Here is a 26,819-nt window from a genome sequence, read left to right as displayed (position 1 = left end):
CAGAGCCAGGAATCGAACCGCCGACCACGCAGTTACTTCCAGACGGTGGCGCTAGATGTTCGAGCCCTGTTAGCTAGCTTCACTGGTCCAGCTCAGGTGTTCCCCACCGTCCGTCCTCGTCTCCTGCACGTCTCCGTGGTGCGTTTCCAGTATTGATCTGATCAGTGATGGGCCCAAAGAAAGCGAGCAACGAGAAAAGACGATGATGACGATGGAGATGAAGAATGAAATGATCCATCAACGTGAGCGTGGTGTCCGTAAGTGATGGGACACGCCAGTACGAGCGGAGTACATCAACGTGTACAATCCTCAACCAGAAGGATGCTGTCGAGAACACGAAGCCTTCCAGAGGCAGAACTACTATGTCTCAGTTTATGTACGAGTACCTGTAAGGTACAATTACTGCATAAAGTGTCTACGTCCCGTCCACCCCCAAATATACCAAACCCCCCGCCAGCTCGCTGCTCATTGCTGTTAGCGATACCATCTGTCTGGAAGTTACTCCCATAATAAAAACGCATTTTATATTACAGAAATACTGTAAATTATTTATTCTATCATTCTGTGTGTGTATATATTTGAGTGTCTTTAGACGACCGGAACTGATTAAATTGTTTTCGGTTATTTTCTATGAAGGAAACTTGATTTGACATACGAGTGATTTGAGTTTCGAGCTCGATTGATGAATAAATTGTACTCGTATGTCGAGGTATTACTACAGTAATACTATGGGGACTGTGGAGGGTTAGCTGGTAAAGGTGCATGACATCATGCTTCAGTGTTAGCATCGGCTAAACATCACTCGGGGTTCATCCCGTCACCGCCCCATGCTGCTGTCCCACCTTTTCAGCACCGAACCGTCATCCTGCACAATCTCGCTTTCTACTACCTGAGGCACGAGCACGTTCCCAAAGCCTCCTGCATAACTCAGTGCCTGGGGGGGGGAGGAACAGGGGGGGGAGGGGGGGTCAGGAGGGAGGAAGACCAACCTGCTCAGGTTCAAAGTTACAAACACGACTGCATATGGAGGAGGCTGTTCTAGAGACGGACTCTCTCCTTTTGGATTTCCTCCCATCACCAACAGGAGGCCTCTTTGTGAAGGACTGAATTTGACTCTTTGTGAAGGACTGAATGTAACTCTTTGTGAAGGACTGAATTTGAATCTTTGTGAAGGACTGAATTTGAATCTTTGTGAAGGACTGAATTTGAATCTTTGTGAAGGACTGAATTTGACTCTTTGTGAAGGACTGAATGTGACTTTGTGAAGGACTGAATTTGAATCTTTGTGAAGGACTGAATTTGAATCTTTGTGAAGGACTGAATTTGAATCTTTGTGAAGGACTGACTTTGACTCTTTGTGAAGGACTGAATGTGACTTTGTGAAGGACTGAATTTGACTCTTTGTGAAGGACTGAATTTGACTCTTTGTGAAGGACTGAATTTGACTCTTTGTGAAGGACTGAATTTGACTCTTTGTGAGGGACTGAATTTGACTCTTTGTGAAGCACTGAATTTGACTCTTTGTGAGGGACTGAATTTGACTCTTTGTGAGGGACTGAATTTGACTCTTTGTGAAGGACTGAATTTGACTCTTTGTGACTGAATTTGACTCTTTGTGAAGGACTGAATTTGACTCTTTGTGAAGGACTGAATGTGACTCTTTGTGAAGGACTGAATGTGACTCTTTGTGACTGAATTTGAAGCCCTTTTAATCAAACTAACCTTTTCAAAGTCGTCTCTGGCTGAGGGGAGATCGGCAGCCAGTGAGGAGTCTCCCTTCTGCTTCTCTGTCCTCTCGCCTTTCACCACCGTTGTCTTGGTGACCTTGCTGACCTTTCGTCCTTTGACAGGCTCCGCCTGAAATCCGGATGCTGCGGCGGGGGTCTGGGCCAGGGGCTCCGAAAAGGTCAACTGAAGGGATGAAGGTGAGATTCTTTATTTTGCACCATTTATAATGCATGACAGGCTTTAATGTTTGTGCCAGACCTGCCATCATGGCCACTGCTGGGGGGTGACAAGGAGGGAGGCTAGGAGGGTGGCTAGGAGGCTAGCAGGGAGGTAAGGAGGGAGGCAAGGAGGGAGGCTAGGAGAGGGGCTGGGAGGGTGGATAGGAGGGAGGTTGATCGATCTAACAGGATGAATGGCTGAAAGAATCTGAATCTGAATTATCCACCCACACACACGTTTCTATTGTAGACTGTAACAAAACAATATTAAACTTGATGTTTTGAAATTATTAAAATGAAACAAGCATATTACCATGATTGAGTTTTATTTACAGTGTAAGAAATCAACAATGGAAGCGGCTTGTCTTTCGACTTCATTTGCAGAATCTGAGATGGAACTGAGCTCCAAATGCTCCAAATATCTCAAAATAGCCATCAATCAAAACGGGGTTCAGCCTTTGGGCCGATCCTCCAATCAGAGGCCAGCCCACTGCTCCATTCACCCCCCAGAGGCACTAAGCGTTTATCCAATGGCCGTCGAGTTGCCTTTGAAGTGAATGGATGCTCAAAGCTACCGGGATGTAAGAGAAGTTAACAAAATTGATTCTGATTCTGTCTTTGAGATGAACGCAGTTCCACTGACCTCTTTCTGACCTCCCCCACTGTGAAGGACAGTCCTTTTAATCACCCGGGACACGGCATCTCCCTCCTCCACCTGCACCGTCTCCTGCTGACATCCTTCCACGGTCACTTCCTGTGTCTCGCCACCGTCAGCTGACACGTACTTCTGAATCACCTTCCGCGTGATCTGGTGGATAAGAAGAGAAGAAGAAGAAAATCTTTGGTATAAAAACTGGATTTTTTTTTATTGACAATGTTGACGTCGAGGGATGTCGTACTTTTGTAACCACCATGTTCCCGTGCTCATCCGTGTACTTCTCCTCCGTGACCGTCTGTGATGGAATATTGGGCAGGTGATCCGCCTGGAAAGACAAACGACTGTTACCTCATTTTATCTGCATCCATCAGCAACGTCCACCCTCTATTACACATGGAAAAGCCTCCATGTGACATTGTTTTTGTCAAATCATTCTGAAGCCATGAGTAAAAAACACCAACACATCAAGGCTTTATCTCTTAATACTGAATCCTTTTCTAATTTCTATTACAACACAAACTAGAAAACGACAATCAGAGATTGCAGACCCCGCCTCCAATAGACTATTGGATCTTGTGAGACAGTAAACAGGGCTTCCGGATCAGAGGGGCCAAACCTGCTCTAGCTTGCTGCTCCGGAACGTACTACAAGCCATCTTCTGGACTCTTTTTCCCATCATGCCATTCGTGTCCCTCCCTCTTAAAGTGGCAGTATACAGCACAGGCACGATTCCAGATGTAAAAATAATTCTAGAATCTGGATCCAGATCCGGATCAACGCCATTCTCGGGGAGGACCGAGCCACGGACAGAACCTTGCTTGTGTAAAAATTTCAAGTCGATTGGGTTACTAGTTTTTGAGTTATGCGCTCGGACAGACAAACATACAAACATTGCAATACCCTCGCCTCCTCTTCGGCGAGGGTAATAAAGTGACAACGAATGAATTAAAAGCAGGTATGAAAAAACAAAACACAGAAAATGCTGCCTCTTCTCATTTTGTGCAGCAGCAAAGGAAGCTTTGGGACTGCAGTTTCAGGTGAACCAGGTAGCAACGCGTGCTACGTGCTAACGGCTGCGTCTCTCAGCAGAGCCCTCCTGCTACGTTACCTGGATAATAACTCTGCGTCGGACCACCCTGGCGGTCAGCACCCCCTCCTCTGAGCTATCAGAGGACAGGAAGCCTAGCTCCTCCGCTACCTCCTGGTAGACAGCACACAGAGAGTCACTACAGCAGCTCTGCACAACAAGCTCCTGCAGACGCTGCCGGTCCTTTCTCCTTCGCCTCACTTCCATGTCCACTCGCCAAAGAGGCTTACGGACAAACGGAATGTGGGATGAGAAAACAATTTCATGGCTGAAGTGAGATGAAGAGAAGACACAGTGGGAACAAACGTGCGAGGAGGAGAACCAGTGTGCAAAATACGGAGACTCTCCCCAACAGACGCTGAGATGCAACCGGGCAATGTTAAAATGGAATTCTGGGGGCAACTGAAAAACTTCTACACTTTTTATATTAAATGTGGGTCAATGATAAATGTAAGGAGGCAAACGGTTTAGTTTCAACGTCAATCATTTCCCGCGTCCTCCTACCGCTCCAGGAGGCGACACAGTCCTCAGGAGCCAACACAGTCCAGGTTCATACGGTGAAAGTGTTTGAAGTTGACTGCAGACTCGGTTGTTATTGTTCATTGGATATGTTTTCTGCTTACACCAAGCCTCTCTCCCCGTAGTCTTGTGCTCTCTCTCCCTCTGTTTGTCCCTCTTTCTGTCTCTCCTTCTGTCCGTGGTGCTGCAGAACCTGGACCTGTGGCCCTCAATCCTGGCTTCCATATTGCTAGCATTAGCATTTATAGCTTTATATAGCAGCTCTTTAATCAGTATCTTGTTCAGCAGCCTAGATGTCACATTTAGTATTTGTCTTATCCTGCTCTCTCTCTCTCCCTCAAAAGCCAGCTGGCCCAGACAGATGGCCGCCCACTATGAGTCTTAGGTTCTGTCCAAGGTTTCTGCCTGTTAAAGGGAAGTTTTTCCTTGCCTCTGTCGTCAAACAGACTCTTATGGGTTAAGTTGGGTTCTGTCTTTCCCTTCTAATCCTGTAAAGTGCTCTGAGATGACTCTCTGTTATGATCTGGCGCTTTCGAAATAAAAATTAATTGAATTGCTTTCTTAAATTAAACCTGACCACACCCATTTTAAGACCATCACGCCCATGAGGTCGAAGCCAGAGCCACGAGTTTATAGACTCAACTGAACTAAATAGGGGTTTTATTTTTCTGTGTGTTGCTATAGTTGGTCTATAAAACACACCTCTTAGCATGGGGACATTCATTGTCAGCGTATTTTGCACACTGCTGTGAAAACAAGCATAACATGTTTAGAAAAGACAAAAAGGAAAACGGGTGCCCACGTGAACTAAGAGTTATATGTTGCGATCAGTTTCGTACGCTTTTTTTAAATGTGGACGGTAAACACACACACACGCACACACGCCACACACACAGGTGACTCGGCACAACTCATCACCGTTGTTACATTTTGGTTATTTCAGAGAGAATCTGGAAACTCGTGCAGCAGTTTAGTCCATAAAGTGTAAACGTGAGCTTTAGTCTTGAATGCAGCGCCACAGCAAGCAGCCTGGCCAGGCGAGACTCCGGCCACTCGGCTCATGCTCATCTTCTTACCCTTCCAAGGAAGTCATCGTCGTCGCAATGCCCTGCCTGACCTCTGGAAGGAAGCTCCTCACACAAGGGGAAGTCGGGCCTTGCTTGATTCTCCCGCGAACCGTCCGAATCGTAAGCAAACTCACCGAGACTTTCACTTCCAGAAGAAAAACGCTTGTCATTTTCCAATCGTAATGATTGGTCGCACTGAGGACTTCCTGTCAGGAAGCTGACGCCAGGGCTACTCCCAGGCATTGGAGATGGGGGTTCTGAGACATTGTAGACAGTACTGTGTCCCAGCTTCACTGCTTGTCTGCAGTCAAACAACTGCAGCTCAGAATCTGAATTCTGCGGCGATTCTGAGCTCTTCAGGAGTTCCTTAGACGTCGCCTTCAGATCCTCTGATTCCAGTTCAGAGATTGCTTCCTCAAATTCCGTGAGGAGTCTGTTAAAGTCTGGGGGAAACTCAAAAGGTTCAGCGCGTTCAGCCTCGGTGCCGGTTCCTCTCATATCCTGTGATGAAACTGGACTCAAATCATTCAAGGAAGTCTTGCCAGATTCCGAAACCCTCAATGTCTGATGCCCCGAAAATACGGCTTCATAATCTGGTGGCGCTAAAACCTCTGTTAGCATAGGAGAAAAAAGCTCACTGCGTGGCAGATTCCTGGCGCATAGCGTCCATTTCAACCGATCACGTGACTCAGGGCCTGCTGCATCCTGGGACGCAGGGAGAAGCGGGGTAACGGCTCTGTGGGTTGAGTACGAGTTGTAGACGGGCAGTTGGAGTGGGACGGGCTTTTTGGTCTCTTCTTCAGTGACGGACACACACGTAGCCATCTCGACTGTATCAAACTTAATTTCCTCCGGGATCTGACCGGTGGCCTGAAAGTGAATATCAAAATTTCCCAAATACATTTTACTATAACGTCACAATTGCACCAAAGAAAACAGAAAAAATTGTCCATACTGATCTGTATGGAGGACCAACTAAAAAGAAATATAAAGGGGGAAAAAAGAAATACAAATACAAATATTTATATATTTATTTTTCATTGTGGCCGTTCTGATCCTCCATTGATGAGCAGCAGCATCATATTCTGTCCAGCCAACATGCCATCCGTGTTAGAACAGCATGTTTGTCATGCATTTTATTTAAACCACGGAAGGGCAGGAAGTGTTTAAACGTTACAAACTCCTTGAACGAACTGCACTCCCTTCGGTTATTGTTTTTTCTCCACCCGACGGATGTTAGTGGAACCTTTCAGGCTTTGATTGATCGTCATGCTCTGTCTTACCCTGTCTGAGGTTGTCTTGGTCTTCATGCCTCCACCACCGATGAGTAGGGCCTTCCTGTCTTCATCCTGAGCTGATGAAGGCTTCAGGGCAACAACTTTTTTTAAATCACAAACAGCGGTTTGCAAATTTTGCGCACTCTTGCCTTCTGGTTCGTGAAACCTCCCGTCACCGACGTGGGATAAATCCTCTGGCGTTGGTCTTGTCACGTTTCGCCAGGCAGTATTGGCCCGTCCTTCCTCAGACCTCGGCTCACGCGTTTGCATTAGTAACGGAGACCCGAGTCTTAATTCACATGTCACATGACTTGAAACTTCTGATTTGTTACTGTTGTCAAAACTGAAGCCAAATTCCTCGTCTGACTCAGCAGATTGAGGCGTCAGTGGCCTCGGACCATCGTCAATCCAACAATCAATGGGCAAAGCAACAAACTCGGTGTCTGATGAAATAGACACCGGTGAAGGTGAGCTGTCAAAGTTGGGAGCGTCCATAAAGTAAGAGGACAATATCCTCATAAAATCAGGAACTGGTGAGTCAGCAAATAGTGGTTTGAGCTCATCCAGAGATGCTACGGATTCAGGTGAGGATGGTCTGTCAGCGTCACTGACTGCCGATGCAGCAAGAAGCTCTGAGCCCGCTGGTTGGGGTGATGATGACCTCCGTGTTGGGGCGTACCCCCCCAATGCTGAACTAAACTGAGGGACGGGGGAGTCTGGAGACAGTGACCCGTCCTCAAACAGCAACGCTCTGCATTCAGGCATGGACTGAAACACGAATCCATCTCTCTCACTCTCAACACCTGCCAGCGGAGGTGGCGGCGACGGCCTGCATTCTCCAAGAAGACTTTCGAATGACGATGCTACACTCTCAGGGGGAGATGATGCCGACCTCAGAGGGGAGTCTGGGGACGGCGGTCTGAACCCATGGGCTGAGGCTATAGATTCTGGTGGGGAGGCTGTTGCTTGATGCGTGAATGAATCAGGGGACACAGGTTCATACTGGATCTCGGATTCTGGTGAGCAATTCATATCACACTCGATATCCGATGCTGATCCAACTGCCCAATCTTCGTCGGAGTTTGGTTCCTGTGCTTCAGCTGTTATGAAATTAAACTTAGCTCGCCTGTATGCAGCGGCTTCTAACGAGTTAGTGATTGGTGGCGCTGGTGCTGAAGCACGCTTGCTCGAGCTGAGATGATCATCATCTAGCGTGGCTTTATCTGTGGCGCTAATGGACGGAGGTGCAACGGCAAAACCATCCTCATCTTTCTCTGCATTATTTTGCTCATTCATTGGAGCTTTCTGTTCACAATTTGACGTGGAACCAATAAATTCCATGAAACCTATTTTTTGGGCAGAATATTCTCCCGCATATTGAGGATCGTGCACTTGAGAAATAAGATTCCATAATTGTGCATCATCATTTGGATTATATTCCGTCACTCTGATGGATGATTCATGAAGAGATGTCGGTATTACTCCTGATAAATCAGAAAGACATGGGTCTGGAGACAGTTTCCTATATTCTCCAAGCGGGTGAGGGTACTCTGGAGAAGCAGATCGAGCGTTTGACTTCAGTGGGGACACATTTTTGTATACTGGCGACGGCCTCTCTTGTGCTGCTGATCCTACTGATTCAGGAGAATCTGGTCTATCCACGATACCAAAATCCAAGGATCTCAAAAGCTCAAAGCTCAAAAGATCATCCTCGAGATCTGATTCAAAGGATTCCGGGGAGGTCGATCTATATCCCACGTTCACAATCACACGTTCAGATTTTGCAGAAGTGTAATCAGGTACGGGTGAGTCAGCGGACAAAGCACGGGACTCGTCTGAGTCTGGGGAAGCTGTTCGATCGTCATGAACAAATGATCCTAAGCTCAAAACAATGTATTCTATATCTGAACATGTTGACTCAGGAGACGCTGGCCCATGTCCAAGAATAGTTTCAGCTAATTCATGGGCAAAATCAGGTACAGGCGAATCGGCTGGAAGATTTACCGACGCTCGAGATCCAGCAGACGAAGGTCTGCTTTCAAGTGTTGGGGAAGGTGATTCTACTTCCAGATCCGACAACGCGGAGTCGGGTGATGCAGACCTTAATTCCATTTTAGATATAGTGAAGCGATGTAACGCCGGCACAAACTCCTGAATGGGTGATTCTGGTGACAGAGGTCTCAAGTCTTCTCGTGCTGCTCTCTCTTCAGACAACCGGGGAATAAACACATCAGTCTCCAAGTCCTCGTTGAAATCCACCGACTCAGGTGATGCAGATCTGAATCCTGCTTCTACCTCTACCAGTGCACTGGTGTGGCGCTGGGGTAGTGCAGAGTCAGGTGTTTGCCATTGACAGGACGCTGCCCTCACCTCAAATTCAAGCATCCTTGTAATCAAAGGCTCATAATCTAATTGTGAAGCCTCAGATGAAGACCTGCAAGCACTGAGCTGAGGACAGGCCTCTAGCAAAGCATGTCCAAAGTCAGGAGGAGGGGACTCGAGAGGAAGTCTTCGGAATGTGCTCGGAGACTTTAAGGACTCAGGAGATGAAGGTCCGTCTTCTACATTTACTGGAGACGATAACTCAGTTTCCACGTCCGAATCGGACGCAACTGGTTCAGGTGAACGTAGTTTCCCTTCATGTATTCCTTCTAAAGGCTCTGCAGAATGTGCTGATGGAGGCGGGGCTAAATCTGATGAGCACCCTTCGTCTCTGCAAGCCACTGCATCCGGTGATGGAGGTGTAAGTATCCCATCTTTATACTCAAAGTCAGAATGACGACCTGAATGAGGTGAAACAGATCTGGATTCAACGTGTGAAATACCTGGGTGACCAAGAGCCTCACTGAATTCAGGTATGGCTGAATCTGGTGAAAGTACTCTGAATTCATTTCCAATGATTGGCACACGCAGAAGATCCGTGTCAGGGTCCGACACCGATGAAGACAATGACGACCGGCTTCCTGGAACCAACACGACTGATTCTGGGTATTCCCTAAACTGCGACAGAGGAGACCCTGCAGCCATTGTCCTAAATTCATTTGCAGATATTGCTGAATTGGAAGACGATGCCCTTGATTCTGCAACTGTCGCCGATGATTGAGGCAAAGCTGGCATCGAATCGAGTAGGAGCGAGCTCCGGTTCATTTCTGACGCCACCAAATCAAGACATTCTCCTCCGTCTTGAATCGTGATTTCTGAAACCAAAAATCCAGATGAATCGTCGCTATCAGAGGCCCCTGACTCAGGTAAGCATCCACAACCTGAAACGAAGGGGTCTGGCCCCTCCAGGCTGACATCGGCCATTGGTGATACAGGGGAGGCGGGTCTATTAATGCTGGAGGATTCTTCTGAATCACAAGAATGTGAAACGCATTTCTTACCCGTGTCTGTACATTCAAACACTTCCTTCCTTTCTTTAAGGGCGTCTCCTCCATAATGTGAATCATACAACGGACAAATCAACCGGCTCGCTTTAAACCTTATACGAGCTGGTCGCCTTTCTTCAGGCATGGATGCCATTGATTCCTGTAAGTCTACTCTCTGATCTTCAGAAGCACCTGATTCAGGAGCTGCAGGTCTGAAATCTGGCAAGTTTGGGTGAGGTATGAATTCTCTGATTTCCTTTGCAGATTTTATTGAACCAGGTGAAGGTCTACATGCCGATTCTGGCGATTTGACAGTGTCAGCTAATTCAGAGGATGTTTGGGGAACGGGTTCTACAGATATGTCGTTTAAAAACTCTGATGTTGAGCAATGCCCGTCTCCTGATTCAGAATTAGAGAGGTTTGTCTTTATTTCCTTTGACTCTACGTCTGCATCAGACGAATCTGCGCTGCCCAACTTCCCACCTCTCTCTAACTCTTCCTCTTTCACATCTGAATCCTGAATGAAATGCTCAATTCTTCCTCCAGCATACTCAGAAACACACATCCTATTGTAACAATCCTCCCCGATATAGTGCAGATCCCATATTTGAGAGATAAGCTTCCAAACCGGCTCACATTTATCCCTCGGAGGTCTCTCCCTTGTTTCTGGATGACATGACTGTGCACACTCATCAGAAACCACTGACCCAGGAGAAGGCCTACGAACAACTGTGGAAATAGATTCATCCCATTCCACTTTAAATTCCGGTGTCGGCAAACCGCCTTTGAAATCATCCCCAGAAATGATTAGAAGAGGCGATGACGCTGTGGCGTCGGCTTCTTGTTGTGATGGAGACATCGCCCCATACTCTAAGTCTGAACGAAGTGAAGTTGCAGGCGATGATCTCTCGCCTCTGGCCCAGACAGCAGATTCTGGCAGAGCATGTCCAAACGCATGAGCAGGGGATTGAGGTAAAAGAGGCTGGCTCTCATTGACACAATCCAGCGATGCCGGTCTGTTCTCAGTGTACGATAAAAGCGAAGAGACAGAAACGCATTCTGGATCAGAGAGTATCAATTCTTGTGGTGAAGCCCAGCCCAAACAATGACTTGAAAGTGATGCTGATGGTTGAAAGTCTGGGATGGGCGATTCAGGCGACAGCGCTCTGAGTACCCTCGCCGATGCTACCGAACTACTCGAGGCCGGCCTATCGTCACAAAGAAATGAAGCGTTCACATCGGTCTCCAGATCTGATGCTAGTGAGTCTGTCGACACTGATCTATAATAAAACGGAGGGGGTTCTGGTTGAGAAGGACAGAACTGAGGGATAGGGGGATCCAGGGGGCTAGCTAGCATGCTATCTACAGATCTGCTTAAGAGGGAAGGGTCGGGTCCAAGTCCTCCGAACGTCGACAGCAGCTGTGGTGACACGGGCCTATATTCTGCCTCAGAATCTGGAGAAAGGGATCTCTGGCAATGTCCTGATTGCAAATCAGCATCTCCATCTCCAGCGGTCTCGTCTGTCTTAGCCTGACAAGAATCTGCTCCAGAAAACTGAAACCGTCCCGATTCATTCACGGAGGTGTCTCCTGCATACTGAGGGTCACATGTTTGAGAGACGAGCCTTCTGTGACCCGCATCGTGTTCCGACGTTGAGTATTTTGTTAAGAATAATGGCAGACGGCTGTGAGGTAGAGAAACGGATAGGTCTCGAGGTAATTGCTCTTTGGGGAGATTTGTTGTAAAGGACGAAATATCTTCATCAGATCCCTTCGTCTCTTTAAATATCACAAACTCAGATGACTTCCTTTTGCATTCGGGATCCTTTTCATCATTTTCAGGATTATGGAATTCACTTATGGAACCAATCGAATCAGGTGTTAAAGGTCTATCCTCAACACATGATTGTAATACCGCATATTTGATATCTGCCAACGCGGATTGTGGCGACGACGCAGGATCTTTAATAGTAACAGCCTGATGCGCAGATGGTGTGCATCGGGGTCCGCGAGAATCCGCGGACAAGCATTTGTTTAATGCTCCCGATTCAGGAGAGGACGCTCTGATGTCTAAGAGTGGAGACGTTGATCTGTCGCCGGGCAGAGACTTCAAAGGAGGAGGTCTTTCCTCAAAGTCAGACAAAGACAACACAACCCAATCGTCATCACATTCAGCAGACCCTGATGCCACAGGCGATGGAGACGCTGGCGGTTTGTTCTCCACCTGAGACACGGACAGTTCAGATGATTTTGATCTGCAACCAGCGGATTCATTCGATTCAGGGGTGAATAATGCGTGTCCCGCCACAGATAAAACCGATCCGTGTTGAAACCCTGACGCAGGTGATGACGATGCTCTATCATAGCAGTCGAGGGAGGCTGCATAAATAGAGCCGTATTCTTCGTCTGAGTATAACGAGTCAAGTGAGACTCTGCTCGCCGTCCTTAAATTAGGGCAGGTGTGACTGAATTCTGGGACGGTGGAACCGGAGGGAAGTGGCCATTGAGCATCGACAGATCCAGCAGATTCCGAAGAGGATGTTCTCATCTCATGGAAACCAGGAGTAACATACTCAGAATAGGAAACAGATCGCAGGACTGGTTCTGACTCGGGCGACAGAGCTCTGTCATCTGCATCTAAAGTTAAAGACTGCGGTGAGATGGATCGACTGCCACTGAAATCGCTGTTCAATGACAACGGCCTTCCGAAAGGTCTTTTGTTGGAAACCATCGGTGTTAATGGTCTTTCCTCCGCTTCAGTCTTTATCGTCATAAATGCGCTTCCTGTTTTACTTTGTAACGTTTGATTCTGGCCTGAGAACTGGACGACAGTTTCCCCTGGAAGAAAAGCCGGTGGCAGCGGAGACAGTGGTCTAAACCGGGCCACTGGAGAACCCGGTGATAGAAAGTGAAGGTCGTCTACCGAAGACGCTGATCCGGGCGACGAAGCCCGACTCTCCGGCGGTAATGCTGCTGTATCCGCCACGCATTCAGATGAAGATGATCCAGAATGAACTGAGCCATGAGGATGACAAAGGATTTTAGGAGAGGATTCTGGGAAATAGGCTTTACATCTGGAGGCGTCAATCTCAAATTCATTATCTGATTCATTCTGCCGGAATGACGACGGCTTTTCAACGCTGCGCGAGGCAGCTGGCGCGGACTTAGCATCGCTCACTGAACCAGCAGCTACCTGCTCACAAGTTAAGTCATGTGACATCTGAATGAAGGTCTCCAACCTCACGGCCTCTGGTCTCTGAACCGTAGAACCTTTTGTGCGACCGGCAGCATCCTCCACCTCATCTCTCTTGACTTCTGGGTGAGTTTTGTCTTCCAGCCCTGCAGACAAATCTTCCACATCTGTGTCCATCAGGTCAACATCATATCCATACAGGACCTTGTAAAGTCGCCGTGACGCTTCTTCCATGTGTCCCGTGTCCAGCTGTTTGATCTGGTTGGAGTCTGACACAGATGGAGGCTGTGTAGGCTGTTTGTCTCTGACAGGACGTTTCTCAGCTACCTGGCTGGATTCCAGAAGTTCCATAGCCAGCATTCTGAAATCTTGCTCAGCTTGATCACACTCGGCCAGGCTATCTTCAAAATCGATCATAGACAGAGGTCGACTCTCACACACACCTGTTCGGGAGCTATTGGATGACCGTCGCCAAGCAAGCAGCGACAAATGGTGAGACCCATATTCAGCCTGGGAAGTTTGGAGACAGTCCAAGCTCCATTCCTCTCCCCCCTCTGCTCCTTCACCTTCAACTGGCCCCTCATCATCACACAGTTCAAAAGTGGGACAAGGAGGAGAGGCAATCTGGGCACCCAACACGGGTCGGTCTTGGTACACAGGGTTTATCGCATGGGACTGCAGGTTGTGGGGAGAGGCGCGGTACAACGTGAAGAAAGGACTTACTTGTTTAAAGCTGCCCTTGTGTACCGTGTTTGTAACCTCCTCATATACTCCTTGTGATGAGCTGTTAATAAAAAAATAAAAAAAATACTTTTTAGCCATTGCTGGTTGGCTGCAAACCAGAATCGTGAGACAGTTAAGATCCAAAAGGGCCACAAATGATGAACTGAAATAGATTCATTTACAACTAAACAGTTAAAAATGTATGTCAGTGATTTCAATTTCATAATGAATACTGAATATAAATATAATCCATGCTCACGTATGAAGACGGCGACATGGATTCAACTTCCTGGGTGACTTACCACGATGTCTCTTTTTGAAGTGTCTCTTTGTGAGCATTCCTAAGAAGGCCCGTTGCTGCGGAATCGGTCCCCGATCTTCCCGTTGTCTCTTGAAGTGATGACAAACTGGAGCACATGTCCTCTGCTGACACCGAGGGGACCTCTTCTCCTGCCCCTGCACGCCTGCCCTGCCTGGGGCTGTCAATATCTTCATGAAGGGCGGAGAAACCTGACAAAGGATACGGTGCAAGGTGTACAGAAAACATGACTGGCAAAATCATGGCTGTAAGTCATCAGTCTGTTCCCGAAGGACGGGTACCTTCACTGTGGTCCAGTGCAATAGTCTGCTCAATTTCTGCATAGGTATGTGAGGATGTCTCCTCCAGATTGGACCTGTTCATCTTTGATTCAATGAGGTGAACGATGTCCATTCGGTTGATCTTTGTCAGCCTCTTGATCAGCATTGGTTCTGCCGGGGAAAAAAAAATTAAATCGACTTTACAGATCACATATCATACTCTTTTTTCCACAAGGTATCGCAGTTCCCAGACACTTATATGAAATATTTGTAAAGGTTTTTGTCAAAATAGCTGCAGAACCCGGACCCGTGGCTGTCAAATTGGATCGCCTAGCATTATCATTTATAGTTTTATATAGCAGTTTTGTTAGTTGGGTTCTGTCTTTCCCTGCTAATCCTGTAAAGGGCCTTGAGATAGCTTTCTGTCATGATCTGGCGCTATAGAAATAAAAAGGAATTTACTTCAATTGAATTAAGTGTGGTGGTGCACCAGTTAGTGCACTCTTGGTACCAGTCTCAAACGCAAATTAATGGGGAGGGTTGGGTCAGGACATCCAGTTAGAAACCTGGGCCAGAATGCAGGCACACAATGACATTACCTTTACCATGTAAAAGTGTTTTATGTTTGTCCTTGAATATAACCTCTACATAGTAAATGTTTTAAAGTAGTAATACTAAGAAATCTCTATGACACGAACCTGAGGCCTGTTCACCCTCCGCTTCTGCCCAGAGTTTCAGGAGTGCACGACTCTGGTCTTGAAGCGAGTCGGGGTTTTCAGCCCTTATCAGATGAATCCTCTCCTCACTGAAGTCCAACTCTCGTGCCAGCTCTGTGTGTGTGTGTGTGTGTGGGGGGGGGGGGGGGGGGGGATACAATAATTGGCATAATGATCTGAAGATACAAGTTGCGTTTCTTGAGACTGACTATTATTATATTATTGTACTTACATATCGCAGATTTTCTGCAGTTTGTATAAATTTAACATTTCCATTATTTTTAATACTTTATTGATTTTCAAGCCGAAGGAAAAAAAAGCCCAGTAAAACGATAGTAAAAAAGAAAAGAAAGAAAACACGTATTACAACACACATATATTGTTCCGCGGTCAGAAGTGCCGTAAAGCTCTCATCGGCTGTGCAGTAAACGTTACCATCACCTTCATCGTCATCATTTCTGCACAGCAAATTCATCATCATCGTCATCATTCAAGTTTCATTGCAGCATCTTCAATGGCGAGTACCCCGCTCTGCTCTCACGTATTAGTTATTACCATCATTATTATTATTGTATAGAGAGATTTTTGTGTACTCTATATAGAATTACTGTAGTACAGTATAACTAATTTAGATATTAAGAATACAGGTAGCATTGACAGTGTACAAGAAATATACACTACTGATACTTTATTAGAATACAACAGTTTTTGTCAGCATGTGGGAAAGGATAACTCGGTAGAGGGTGGGTTGTTAGCGGTGCAGGGAGGGTTCATAAAGGTAAAAATACAACTAAAATAATACAATTAATATGGTGTCGCTACTTCACGTGTTTTCACCTATAGCGGGGGGGTCCTGGAACGTAACACCGTGATAAACCAGGGATTACTGCATTTGATTTTGCTCACAGTAAGGTGTAGCTCACCTGCCCAGCTGAAGCCCAGGTGCTCAGCTAGAACGACCAACTGTTGCTCCGTCCTCTCAGCTTCATCCTGCGGATCTACTGCAAACACCACCAGACAGCCGTGAGCGCTCAAGGCTTCGGTGGGAACTCAACCAAGTCACATTCACAAATGGTTAAAAAAAAAAAAAGTCTTCACTGGCTTTTTCTTTGTCAATTAATAGATTGTAAGCCAGACTACAGCGTGGCAGACCATGTAGTGACGCTGCTGCGCAAAGGAAATGGCCTTTTGAAATATTATAAGAGACTTGAGAATTACACTGATTTTCTTTTCTCTTTAACCATTAAAATATTTTTTTATCAATCATTTGTTTCCTCAAATTCCATTAAGCCTTTAAGTCAGTCTTGAGGTTCTAAGCACACATAGAAGGAAAGAAAGACGTAAGCACAAACGGCACAAGTCACACAGGCACGCGTTCTACATTGGGACATAACGTTAAGAGACAGAGAGGCAGCACCTTTACATCTACAGTCAACTAATGTGGCAGAAGAGATAGAGAATAGCCCCTTAAACTGAGGGGGTACCTTGACTTTGGGCTTTATCGTCTGGGATTCGCTGCATCTGTGTCTCAACAGGGTCGTCCCACAGCGGTCTAATGGGAAAGACGTCTCCTGAGGGAGGGAACTGCATCTCAGGAAAGCTTTCCCTCTCTACGGCGGACGGACCAATGAGACTGCTCTCAGCATCCGAGTTGGCAGCTGCTGCCTCGTTCTCTGCCTCTGACAACCGTGCCACGACTTTCGCTGCTTCGTTGCTTATCTCGTCAAAGAACTCAACTGACTCTTTGTGTGGCGCACTTTTCTCTTTAGCGGGTGCGGATAAATAAGATGACTGACCACGTTTGCCTCGGATTGGCAATCTGGACTGGAAGCTTTTAGATTTTGCTGACTCAGTGCTCTTTTTAGCCGATGGCTTGGTAGACTCCCCCTCACAGAAGCTTTTGGCTTTGGACGAAGGCGTCTTGGTTTTGCTCTCCACAGAGGGACCTGCATCTGTCTCAGATTTTCTCCGTGTATCTTTCTTTACAGGAACCTTGAGTTTTTTACCTTGGACAGACTCAGCACGTTTGACAGTAGAATCGGGCTTTTGCCCGCTGGACTTGATGGGAATTTTAGATTTGGATTCAGAAGTGAAGGAGGACTCTTTTTTAATAGTGGCTGAAGTGGAGGTTGAATGAGATGCAGAGGGAATTGTGGATTTACCCGGACTTTGAGGAGCAGACTTAACTTGTGTTTTGAGTGGGGCTTTTTTTGCACCACTGGAAGCTCTCTGCTTGGACTTCACCGTGGGTTTGGAGGTCTCTGTGGATCTGGAGGCTTCTATTTGGGATTGTGGCTCTTCTGGGGAAGAATCGGGCGACTCTTGGCCCCGCTGAGAGGAAACTGACCTAGTAACTGTAGTTTCTGCTATTTGTACATTAGTTATGATGTGGTCAGATGGACTTCTGTCATTATTGTTGCATCCTTCAGTGATATTTGTTTCAGTTTTATTCTCCAGACCTTCTCTGGATGTCTGATCTTTCTTTGTGGGTTTGGCTGAAGCTAAAACACCCATTTTAGGAATTTTAGATTTGGAGGCATCAGCAGTCAGGGGTGGCTCGTCACCTTCAGGCTCGTCACCTTCAGGTAGAGACTGAAGCTTAGAATCTGCCGTTTCTTCTAATTGAGTCTCATCAGTCTTAACTTCTAATGTTAGATTGAGGGCAATTTGTGGTTCTGCAGCTGATCTCACAGCTTCTTGTGCGACATCTTCTAAGAGAGGCTCCTCTAAAGGCTGTTCACCTATCTGGAAAAAGGCAAAGCCACCCCCCTCTTCTTCATAGCTCCTCTTAGTCATGTCAATAGCACCACTTCGGGTCATCTCAAAGAGTTTCCCTTCTTGAAAGAGAAAAGGATTGGGTTCGCTGGTAGGCGTGCCTTCTTCTGTTGGTGTTCTACCCGGAGTTGTATCTGGAGTTGCTTGCAAAGACTGACGGTCCACCGCCAGATTCAGTATCCTTTGTTCCTCCTCGTTGACACGAGTTGCGAAAGCAACGTCATCTTCCCGCATAGCAGACCATGAGTCAGTTTCAACTCTTGCAGTAACACCTTTTGACTCTGTTCTGGGAAGTTCAAGAACGGCATCATCCTCTTCTGCATCATCGTAGATACAGACCTCTGGTTTGAATATTTCCCTTGTTTGACCTTTGGCCATTTTTGCTTTTCCAGCCTCTGATACTTCTGTATTCACCTTGTGATCTTTCACTTCATCTGTTAAATTGCTACCTTGTTTGAGTGTTCCCACCTGTTGATTGGTAGTGTGTGAGTCTCGATCATCCTTTTCTCCTGTTTTGTTCTTTGACTTTCTTAAGCTCGCTTCCTTTTGCTCATCAGTCCTGTTTTCAGTGAGAGATGTCACACCAGCCCTTTTGGTAGCTGTGTCTTTGTCAGTAGATGGTACGATGGTTCCTGCCAGTTCCTGTGCAGATTCTAGTTTGAATTTTGAATGATGCTGATCTGAGACAGAATGAGGTCCCCCTAAAGTGACATTGACTGCGGTTGTAGTGTTGTTGTTCTCTTTGCTCTGGGATCCATCATGCAAACCTGCTGAAAAAGGAGAGGGAGGTTTTACTTTAATATGGGGATCAACAAAAAGAGCTAACTTTGACTCTTCACTGGATCTATTGAGCCCAAATTCATTTTGAGAAACTATCTCACTTGTGGGCACTAATGTTTCATAGCTGTCATCCCCTATTTTGGCATCAGCTGAAAGGAACAAATCTTTTTTAGAGTTCTTTTTGCTCTTCGCATCCTGGTCCATCTCATCAAATGTTTTTATTTTGGCTGCCATCTTAAACATCTCCTCCTCTGGAGTGATTAGTCTCTTAGCTTCATAGTTGTCCGATGCATCCTCTTCACCTGGTTCTTCAGGAATGATAGCTGGTTTGGATGGAACAGGGATGAATTTATGGTCAGGGGGTCTGGGGTTTACCTCATAACTTACCTCTTCAGAACTAGGAGTATCAGGGGAAAGGGGACTCTTACCAGAACTTGTCATCTGAGATGTCTGCTCACAACTCTCGTCATCACCACTAGCCTCATGGTCTCGAAGGAGTCTACCACGCAAAGCATCTTGGGGGAACTCCGTAGTTTTGGAGGGCTCTGGATGGCTATTGGATTTACTAGATGGAACTAGAGATGATGGGAAAGACAGGTAGCTTTTTTGCTCTACAGGGCTGTTCTCTAAAGAGTCATGGGGAGGCGATTCCTTGGTTGGACTAGGTTCAATAGAGTCTGGAGACTTATGGGAGGAGTTTTCGTCCACTAGACTACCTTCTAAAGAGTCTCTGTGGCTTATTGTTAAAGAGTCGTCGGCTAACGGACTGAGAGCTTCTGAGTTTTGGTTTAATAGGAGCTCTAAGTTTTCATGATGCTGAAAAGAGGTTCTAGATTCTGGTGAACTGTCTAAAAACAATGCTAGCTGATGATCAGAACTATCATCATCACTAAGAAAATTTTCTACTGTCTCTGAAATTCTCTTTGTAAGCTTTGGAGGTTTAGTTTCCATAGACTCGCTCCTCGTAACAGATATGGACTCACTTGTGTTGTGTTCATCAGCAGCCTTGTTGGAAGAGACAGGGGGGGTCAATTCTTTTGAGAGTTGGTCACCACTGGTTCCTAAACCAGAGTCTCCAGACTTCTCTGTGTCTTTACTTTCTTTTTGGACCATTGTTGCTGTTGCTGCCACATTTGCAGTGGCTTGCTGTCCAGAGTTGGGCAATGGATACATACTTTCTGGGCTTGTGCCTGGAGTGGCTAGACCCTCATGCTTGGAACTGTCCTCAGAGCTAATTTGAGCGGTTACATCTCCAGAACTAGCACTTAAAGAGTCTGCCGCACCCTCATGTTTTACGCTGTCAGAGCTATCATCAAGGCCACCATTTCCAAAGTCTACAGTTTCAGTTAGCTCAGAATGGGCAGCGTCAACTGGCTTGCTTTCCCTCACTCTGTCTTGCTGAGCGGTGTCTGTCTTGTGAGGTTTGAAATCCAAAGATACTTCTCGTCCTTTAGAGACAGGGGAGGTTGTTGCTTTGGGCATGGATTTTGACTGCATGGATTCTGATTTTGAGAGTTGCTCTGATCGTGATGTAGCAGATGTTTTGAGCTCAAACAGACCCGATTGTTTTTTTGAGGGATCTTGTCCTGTTTGGAATGCTTTCATCAGCTCTTTAACTGACACGGTCTCTTCAAGTTTTTCAGATTTGGGGGATTTAGATGGACCTAGTTTAGACTTAGGGCTTTCCTTGATTCTTGGAGATGCTTTCCCCATTACAGGCAGTTGTGAAGTCTTGCTTCCAGTAACCTTTTTGCCTTTTTGCTCTGCCTCTACTTTCTGTTGTAAGGCTTTGACTTTGTCCTTTATTGATCCAATGGGAGTTTCTTCCACCACTGGGGAAATGGGTTTTGCTGGGGCAGGGGCGGTGGGGACAATCAGACAAGAGCCTGTATCAGTTGATTCCTCTGTCTGCCCCTGGTCTTTACCCTTCCTTCTGGTTGTCTTTTTAACATCTCTAGCAGCTGCTTTATCGTGCACTCGGGTTGGGGTAGTTGGTTTTTCACTTTTGCGTAACACAATATTAGTAAATCTTTCTTGGGTGGCTGGTTCTTTTCTGGCTTTTGAGTTGGAGATTATAGGTGAATCCAGGAGATACTCTTTAAGGTCACCACTGTCCTTTATGGCCTTGGGTCTGGGAGCTCCTCTGTTAGTTCTACTTTCACGTAAGATAGGCTCTTGAATTTCTAAGGTTGCCATCTTTTTGGCCTCTTCTATCTCAGTGTCTGACAGAAAAACCCACTCCTCAGCCATTATAGCTGCTTTTGCTTCCCCCTCTGCTGCCTCACCCTCATATGTTCCACTCCTCAGTATCTCACCAACTTTCTCTAAATCCTCTTTGACTTTCTCTAAGTCCTTCTCCATTATTTCTAATGGCTCTCCAGAAACATCCTCAGTCCCTTTCTCTAGACCACACCCTCCTAAAGAAGGGGATTTCCCTGTAGAGTCAGCAGTCAGGATGGCTGTCATTTTGATCAAATCTTGTTTCATCTCTGACACGTCGGATAGGAGGTCTGGTTCTCGGATCAGCTCTGATTTCAGGACTGATGTCACCCTCTCTTCATCTTCCATATGGAAGAGAAACAAGTAAGGAGTAAAGAAAATCAAAAATTCAAATGAAAGGAGACAGACATTGGAAATGGTGGTCAGGATAAGTTTGGAACACACTCCAGGGATCATAGGATAGCAAATACACAATGGGTTATACGGTTGGGAATCAGAACACCTATGCTCTCTGGGGAACTTTGGCAAAGTAAAGGCTCAATAATACCGATGGCAAAATGATATGAGCAGGAAATAACTTGCTTTTACACTCAGCAAACACACAAGACAAAAGTGTTGAAAACACAATAAAACAGTTAGACCAAAGCAAACAAGCGCAACAGAAAACGAGACGAGACAGAATAGAAAGACGTCTCCAGGACGATCAGATGTAGGACAAACATTAAAGTGATAACGGATCGAGAACAACTCAAAATACCAACAAATAAAAACCAGTGATGACTTAAACAACTTGGTGATTTAGAAAATCAATTCACATTTAGATAATCTCAGGAGGAATCCCCAAATACAATAAAAAATACAAATGTAACAACAACAACAAAATAAAAATAACTCTTCCAGGCACATTACACGTAAACACACACTCAGACACACACTCATCTTTATGTAAGGCAAGTTATTTCCATGCAAAGCAAAGGGAAGTGCTGATGGTAAGGTCCAGGTGAAGAGTGAGCAAACAGTTCAACGGATTACTAAAATTAGTGCACGAGGGATGCTAATTAGCAGGGTGCTAACATGCTTGATGAATTCAGTAAAGTTACTTCAGATGCATGCTGGTTTTGAAACATTCCATTTTGTCACTGCATAGGCGAAGTGGAAAGGATGGAAGGATTCAAAACGAGGGATCTGTCAGTCCAGCAGAAGACTAAGACCAGTTCTCACTGTGAAAGTTGTTCTTTTTAAATGTGAATTTACGATACTAACATATGTGAGAGCTTGCATCACATCAACAAATCTGCTTTTGCGACTCTGTGCGGGTGAAAATGCAAATGTTTTCTTGTCAAAACAAGCCATCAAACTGCTTTAGCCAGATGCACAAAACGACAAAAGTTGCATCATTCCACCAAACTCATGGCCTATTTGTTTGGAAGCCACCAAATACCCCAAGAGGTGCAAGTGTAAAAGTTGCCACTGTGATTGCATTAGCCTGAGCCAACTTTTTACCAGCTTGAAATCAGAGGCCTTACTCAGATAAACGTCCCCGTAGCAGCATCGAGGGGGATTTGCAGCTACATAACAGAGATCCCAGCACTTATTTTTTTCTTCATTGATCCAATCTCAAATTGTGAAGGGTTTGATCGAAAGAGGCAGGTGTGATATAAGGGGAAAAAAGGACAGTAAAAAGTGACATTAAGCCTTAAACAGAGACACATCATTGACATGCGGATGGGGTCTTTTGGCTGTTTGACAGGACATATGAAACTTAAAAGGCTTTGATATGATATGATCAGTGTTGTTTTTAATATTATTAGACATGCATCCATTCAGTAGGATTATAGAATAGCAACTAAACGGAAGAGGAAAGCTTTCTTACATTTCTCCATCATTCGGCTGGTCTGAAAAAAAAGAAGAAAAATGGATCACAGTTAGTCATCAATCCGTTGTGTCCAATATTCTAACTACTACAACTACAATAGGTAGAAAAGAACAGCATGGACATTAATTACACAACAGAAACAGATTAATCGCAATCAATCGGCTACAACAACAAATCTAAGATCAAATGCCAGAAATGGGTTCTATTCAAGCTCAATGACGGGACAGTGGGCAGGACAGACCAGCTCAGCTCGTTGTGAGAGGCAGAGGGGAGGGGCAGCGGCTGCTTTTACCTCTTCCTCTTGCTCTTGGTCTGAATCGGACTCCTTTGTGGAGCAAGAAGCAGCGAGAAGCAGAAAGATGGTAGATAGAAACAACACCGACATTAATGAGGGGAAAAAGACAGGGGTCACCATAGTAACGAGGACAAGTCAACGTGAGGCTACAGCGGTCTATAAAGCTGCACTGGGCAATCTGGACTAATCCTGACAGATGGAATGACATTTTTATCTCATTTGTCTCCTGGTACTTCACTACGTGCCAGATGATCTGGCTGTGTACTGACTGCCTGGGTGTGAACGCATGTGGGCCCGTCCAGGTGCAAAGTGAGTCACGGTTTTATTAGCATAGTATTGAATAGGCCAGGCTATTTAAATATAAATTCCTTTTAGTAGTGAATCCAATGTGGAATTGTAAAATAAAACATTGTCATTGCCAACATTGATTGCACAATGACGTATGTTTGCGCCATTCTATTTTCATGAGTCGATCATTTTAAGACTGCAGGAATAATGCATTTAGCGCCTAAACAATGGGGGGGTTGGCGTTTTGTTGTCAGCAGCCTGTATGATTGCCCAGTATGGCCTGGTAGATGCCCCGGAGGTCAGAAAGTACACTTCCATGGTAAATGACAACTTGAATGTCAAACATTAATGGAAGAAATAAGATTAATTACAAAGAAATATAAAATAATTGGTGTCATGCTCCAGAAAGGAAAGGTAGTAGGTCTCACAAGTTAGTACAGGAAGGCAAGCTCAAGACATCAAGACGTGCAACGGAAATCTTCAACTGTCAGTGTCCTGACCTTGCAGAATGATGGGAGGGTGATGTTGAGGTTGCATATGGCGTGTTGGCTGAGGGACCTGTAGTTTTTGGGCTCTTTCATGAAGGACAGACGGCCACATGGCTCCTGAGTGTTGTCTCTGATCTGCAACATCCCAGCCGCACGAGTCAGTCAACTGTTTATCAGGAATAAGCAACGCTAGAAGTCGCTCAAACAATTCGATTTGATTTATTACAAAGGGGACCGTTTCATAGATCTGACAATTAAAACAAACTAAACAATCACAAACTTGGACAAATGCCACATGTTCTCTGATCATGATAATGGGGAAAAAATAAAAATAAAACGTAAGGGTTCTCCAAACCCTCTCCCGGTTCTTTGTTCTCCTTAGTGGGTGCGTAGTCAATGAGGAGAATGTGGGTTAAGATTAAGACATTTATATAATTAACAGATCAGTACAGTTAGTTCAGATATCAGCGCTGGATTCCACCATGTTTCTCGTGGGTGCCTCATGGCGGAATGAAGATATTTCCTGCTTCGTCAACACGTCATTGCATCCCCTGAAGGCCGGACTTTACCCCAGCCAATCTCAGCCCATGTTTATCTGTGTTGTGCGTGACGTCACTGTTGTGAGACGTTCAACGGAAATCAGTCATAACAACGCCAAACTAAACGTGGTGCCCTCCCTGTTGTGACGTCGGCGTGTAATCACGTTGTGGAATCCCATCTAATACGGAAATTTCCTACACCGGCGAGGTGTAGGAGAAGGGAGAAGGGAGGGGGGGGGAGGGACGGGAGACGGGACCAAGGAGTGGAGGGCGAGGGGAGGACAGGGGGAGTGAGGGACTCAAATCAACGCTAATAACAATGGAAAGACACTTTTTCACACACACAATGATATAATACATGATATACAGTATTACTGTAATATAGTGACAGACCCAGCCAAAATCATGTCAGTAAAGGAAATATAACACGGAGACATGCAGGAGACGAGGACGGAAGGTGGTGAATACCTGAACTGAACCAGTGAACCTAGCTCGGCCATTTAGCGCCACCATCTGTAAGTTATTTGTATCTCAAATTTATGCTCGTGTCTCAAAAGCAACATTTTGCTCGCAGGTTTGCTCGTGTCTCGGAACGCTTGTATTGCTGTATATGCTTTTCATTATTTTTAAATAACAACTGTCCTCACCTTGATGAAGAGTGCTAGTCTGTTCTCCTTGAAGGCAAAGAAGCTGAAGAGATGGTGTTGCCCACTTTTAGTCAGGGGAACAAGGTTTCCAAAGCAGTCTGCATAGATGGGCTTGCCTTCTAGTACCTAAAGAATATAACAAGCAGTTTCTGTTAGTTTCTGCTTTCAAACCATGTTCAAAAACTTCAAATAATTTCTTGATGGTTGACATCACACAGGCGACACACGATGCCCTCCTTGACCCGAGGCATTACCCAGGGCTCCATCTAAGGCCTCAATAACATTTCTTTGAATACTTAGGTCTTTGTCCTGGAATAACCAGCTAGGATGGCTTTGTGCAGAAAGTGATGCTTCAAGGTTTTTAATCTTAGACAATGAATTCTCGATTGACAGGTCAGCCAAGTAAGGTTTGCTTCCTCAATCACCGATCGGCATTATGGCAGTTCATTATTTACACAGACGAGTCAATTTACTGTGTAGCAAGGTAGTGAGGCATTTTTGCATGGCCTTCTGTCATGGATGCAAAGTGGTAAGGGAAACATTTGCTGTCGCTGCCTTCCTCACCTCTACGTCCCGGCTGCGGGCTACCTCTGTGAAGTTCTCCTGTTGCTCCAAGGTTTTGTCAATCTTGTCATCGGTCATGCAAAAGCACCGCAGTCGGGCCTCAATGGGATCATGGGTTTTGGCAAAGATGACAAACTTGGCCATATATGGGACACAAATGATCTCTCGATACACCTGAGTGGAGAAGTTTACGGAATCCTGGACTTGCCGACAATCTATCAGCCAAAATCTGGATGGAAGATTGGAAGAAACCAGTGAGATGGAGGATCGAAGGGATTGATTCTTGGAATAACGATTGCTTTGGTGTTACCTGGCAGACACATTTGTGGTGAAGGAGACACAATCATTGATGAATGTTAATGGAGTGGTTCCTGTTATGTCCTCCCATTGGGCAGGAGTTGTTCCACCTAGAAACGGACACAAGATAACAGACTATGAGCATGGGTCTGGTTCAGAGGATTTTCGAGTCTCTGTGTGTATTTTCTGACCAGTGATACTGCAAAGCAGTCGTAATGTGGGGGTGTCCCCTCCAAAGCCATTAAGGACTGCGTCAGAGTCGCTCTTGGGGACGGGGATGGTCATGGTGATCGGCTTATGGAACTTCCTCCTGCGGGGTTCCAGGGTGACGATGGGACTGAAGGTGGCCTTGTTGCCCAGAATCTTCCGAACTACATCCACACTGACCGGCTGGGCCTGTGAGAGAACACGCACAACACGCCTACTTTCAGATTGTTGGCTGCTTTTAGATTCGTGTCAGAGTTTTCAACTGACTAGCTAAGGTTATGTAACTAAGTACAACATTAGAAATCAGAAAAGATGCTTCAATGAATCAGGATCGATATAACTTTAACAGTTCCATGAGATCAATTGAAGGACTAGCCATGATGGATGGCTTATAGACAGTGTCTCTGAGGAAAAGACAGGAGGCAGAGCTAGAAGTGGCGGAGATGAAGATGCTGAGGTTCTCCTTGGGAGTGACCAGGATGGACAGGATTAGAAATGAGATAATAAGAGGGACAGTGAAGGTTAGACGTTTTGGAGACAAGGTCAGAGAGACCAGACTTTGATGGTTTGAACATGTCCAGAGGAGAGACAGGGACTATATCGGTAGAAGGACGCTGAGGATGGAGCTACCAGGGAACAGGACTAGAGGACGACCCAGGAGAAGAGACATGGACGTAGTGAGGGAGGACATGAGAGTGAATGGTGTTGGG

The 26,819-nt window shown here is 45.8% G+C and overlaps 1 protein-coding gene across 1 annotated transcript in view; it reads right to left on the bottom strand.

Annotated features, from left to right (window-relative positions):
* Positions 1-26,819, bottom strand: part of LOC137911779 (ankyrin-3-like) — a 91,557-nt gene that overhangs the window by 1,950 nt on the left and 62,788 nt on the right. Inside the window, exons 29-45 of the mRNA XM_068756163.1 lie at positions 26,094-26,298; positions 25,916-26,012; positions 25,606-25,834; positions 25,042-25,167; positions 23,868-23,990; positions 22,782-22,803; positions 16,057-16,134; positions 15,116-15,247; positions 14,439-14,588; positions 14,141-14,348; positions 13,162-13,899; positions 5,287-5,710; positions 3,713-3,805; positions 2,846-2,929; positions 2,590-2,754; positions 1,723-1,911; positions 843-934 (exon numbers count right to left, since the gene is read on the bottom strand). Coding sequence (XP_068612264.1) covers positions 843-934; positions 1,723-1,911; positions 2,590-2,754; positions 2,846-2,929; positions 3,713-3,805; positions 5,287-5,710; positions 13,162-13,899; positions 14,141-14,348; positions 14,439-14,588; positions 15,116-15,247; positions 16,057-16,134; positions 22,782-22,803; positions 23,868-23,990; positions 25,042-25,167; positions 25,606-25,834; positions 25,916-26,012; positions 26,094-26,298 — 3,155 coding nt within the window. The remainder of the gene's footprint in view (positions 1-842; positions 935-1,722; positions 1,912-2,589; positions 2,755-2,845; positions 2,930-3,712; positions 3,806-5,286; positions 5,711-13,161; positions 13,900-14,140; positions 14,349-14,438; positions 14,589-15,115; positions 15,248-16,056; positions 16,135-22,781; positions 22,804-23,867; positions 23,991-25,041; positions 25,168-25,605; positions 25,835-25,915; positions 26,013-26,093; positions 26,299-26,819) is intronic.

This window comes from Brachionichthys hirsutus, chromosome 23 (genome assembly GCF_040956055.1).
Source record: "Brachionichthys hirsutus isolate HB-005 chromosome 23, CSIRO-AGI_Bhir_v1, whole genome shotgun sequence".
Lineage (NCBI taxonomy): Eukaryota > Metazoa > Chordata > Actinopteri > Lophiiformes > Brachionichthyidae > Brachionichthys > Brachionichthys hirsutus.
Note: the sequence above shows the minus strand (reverse complement) of the source record. Positions and strands in the feature narration are given on the sequence as shown.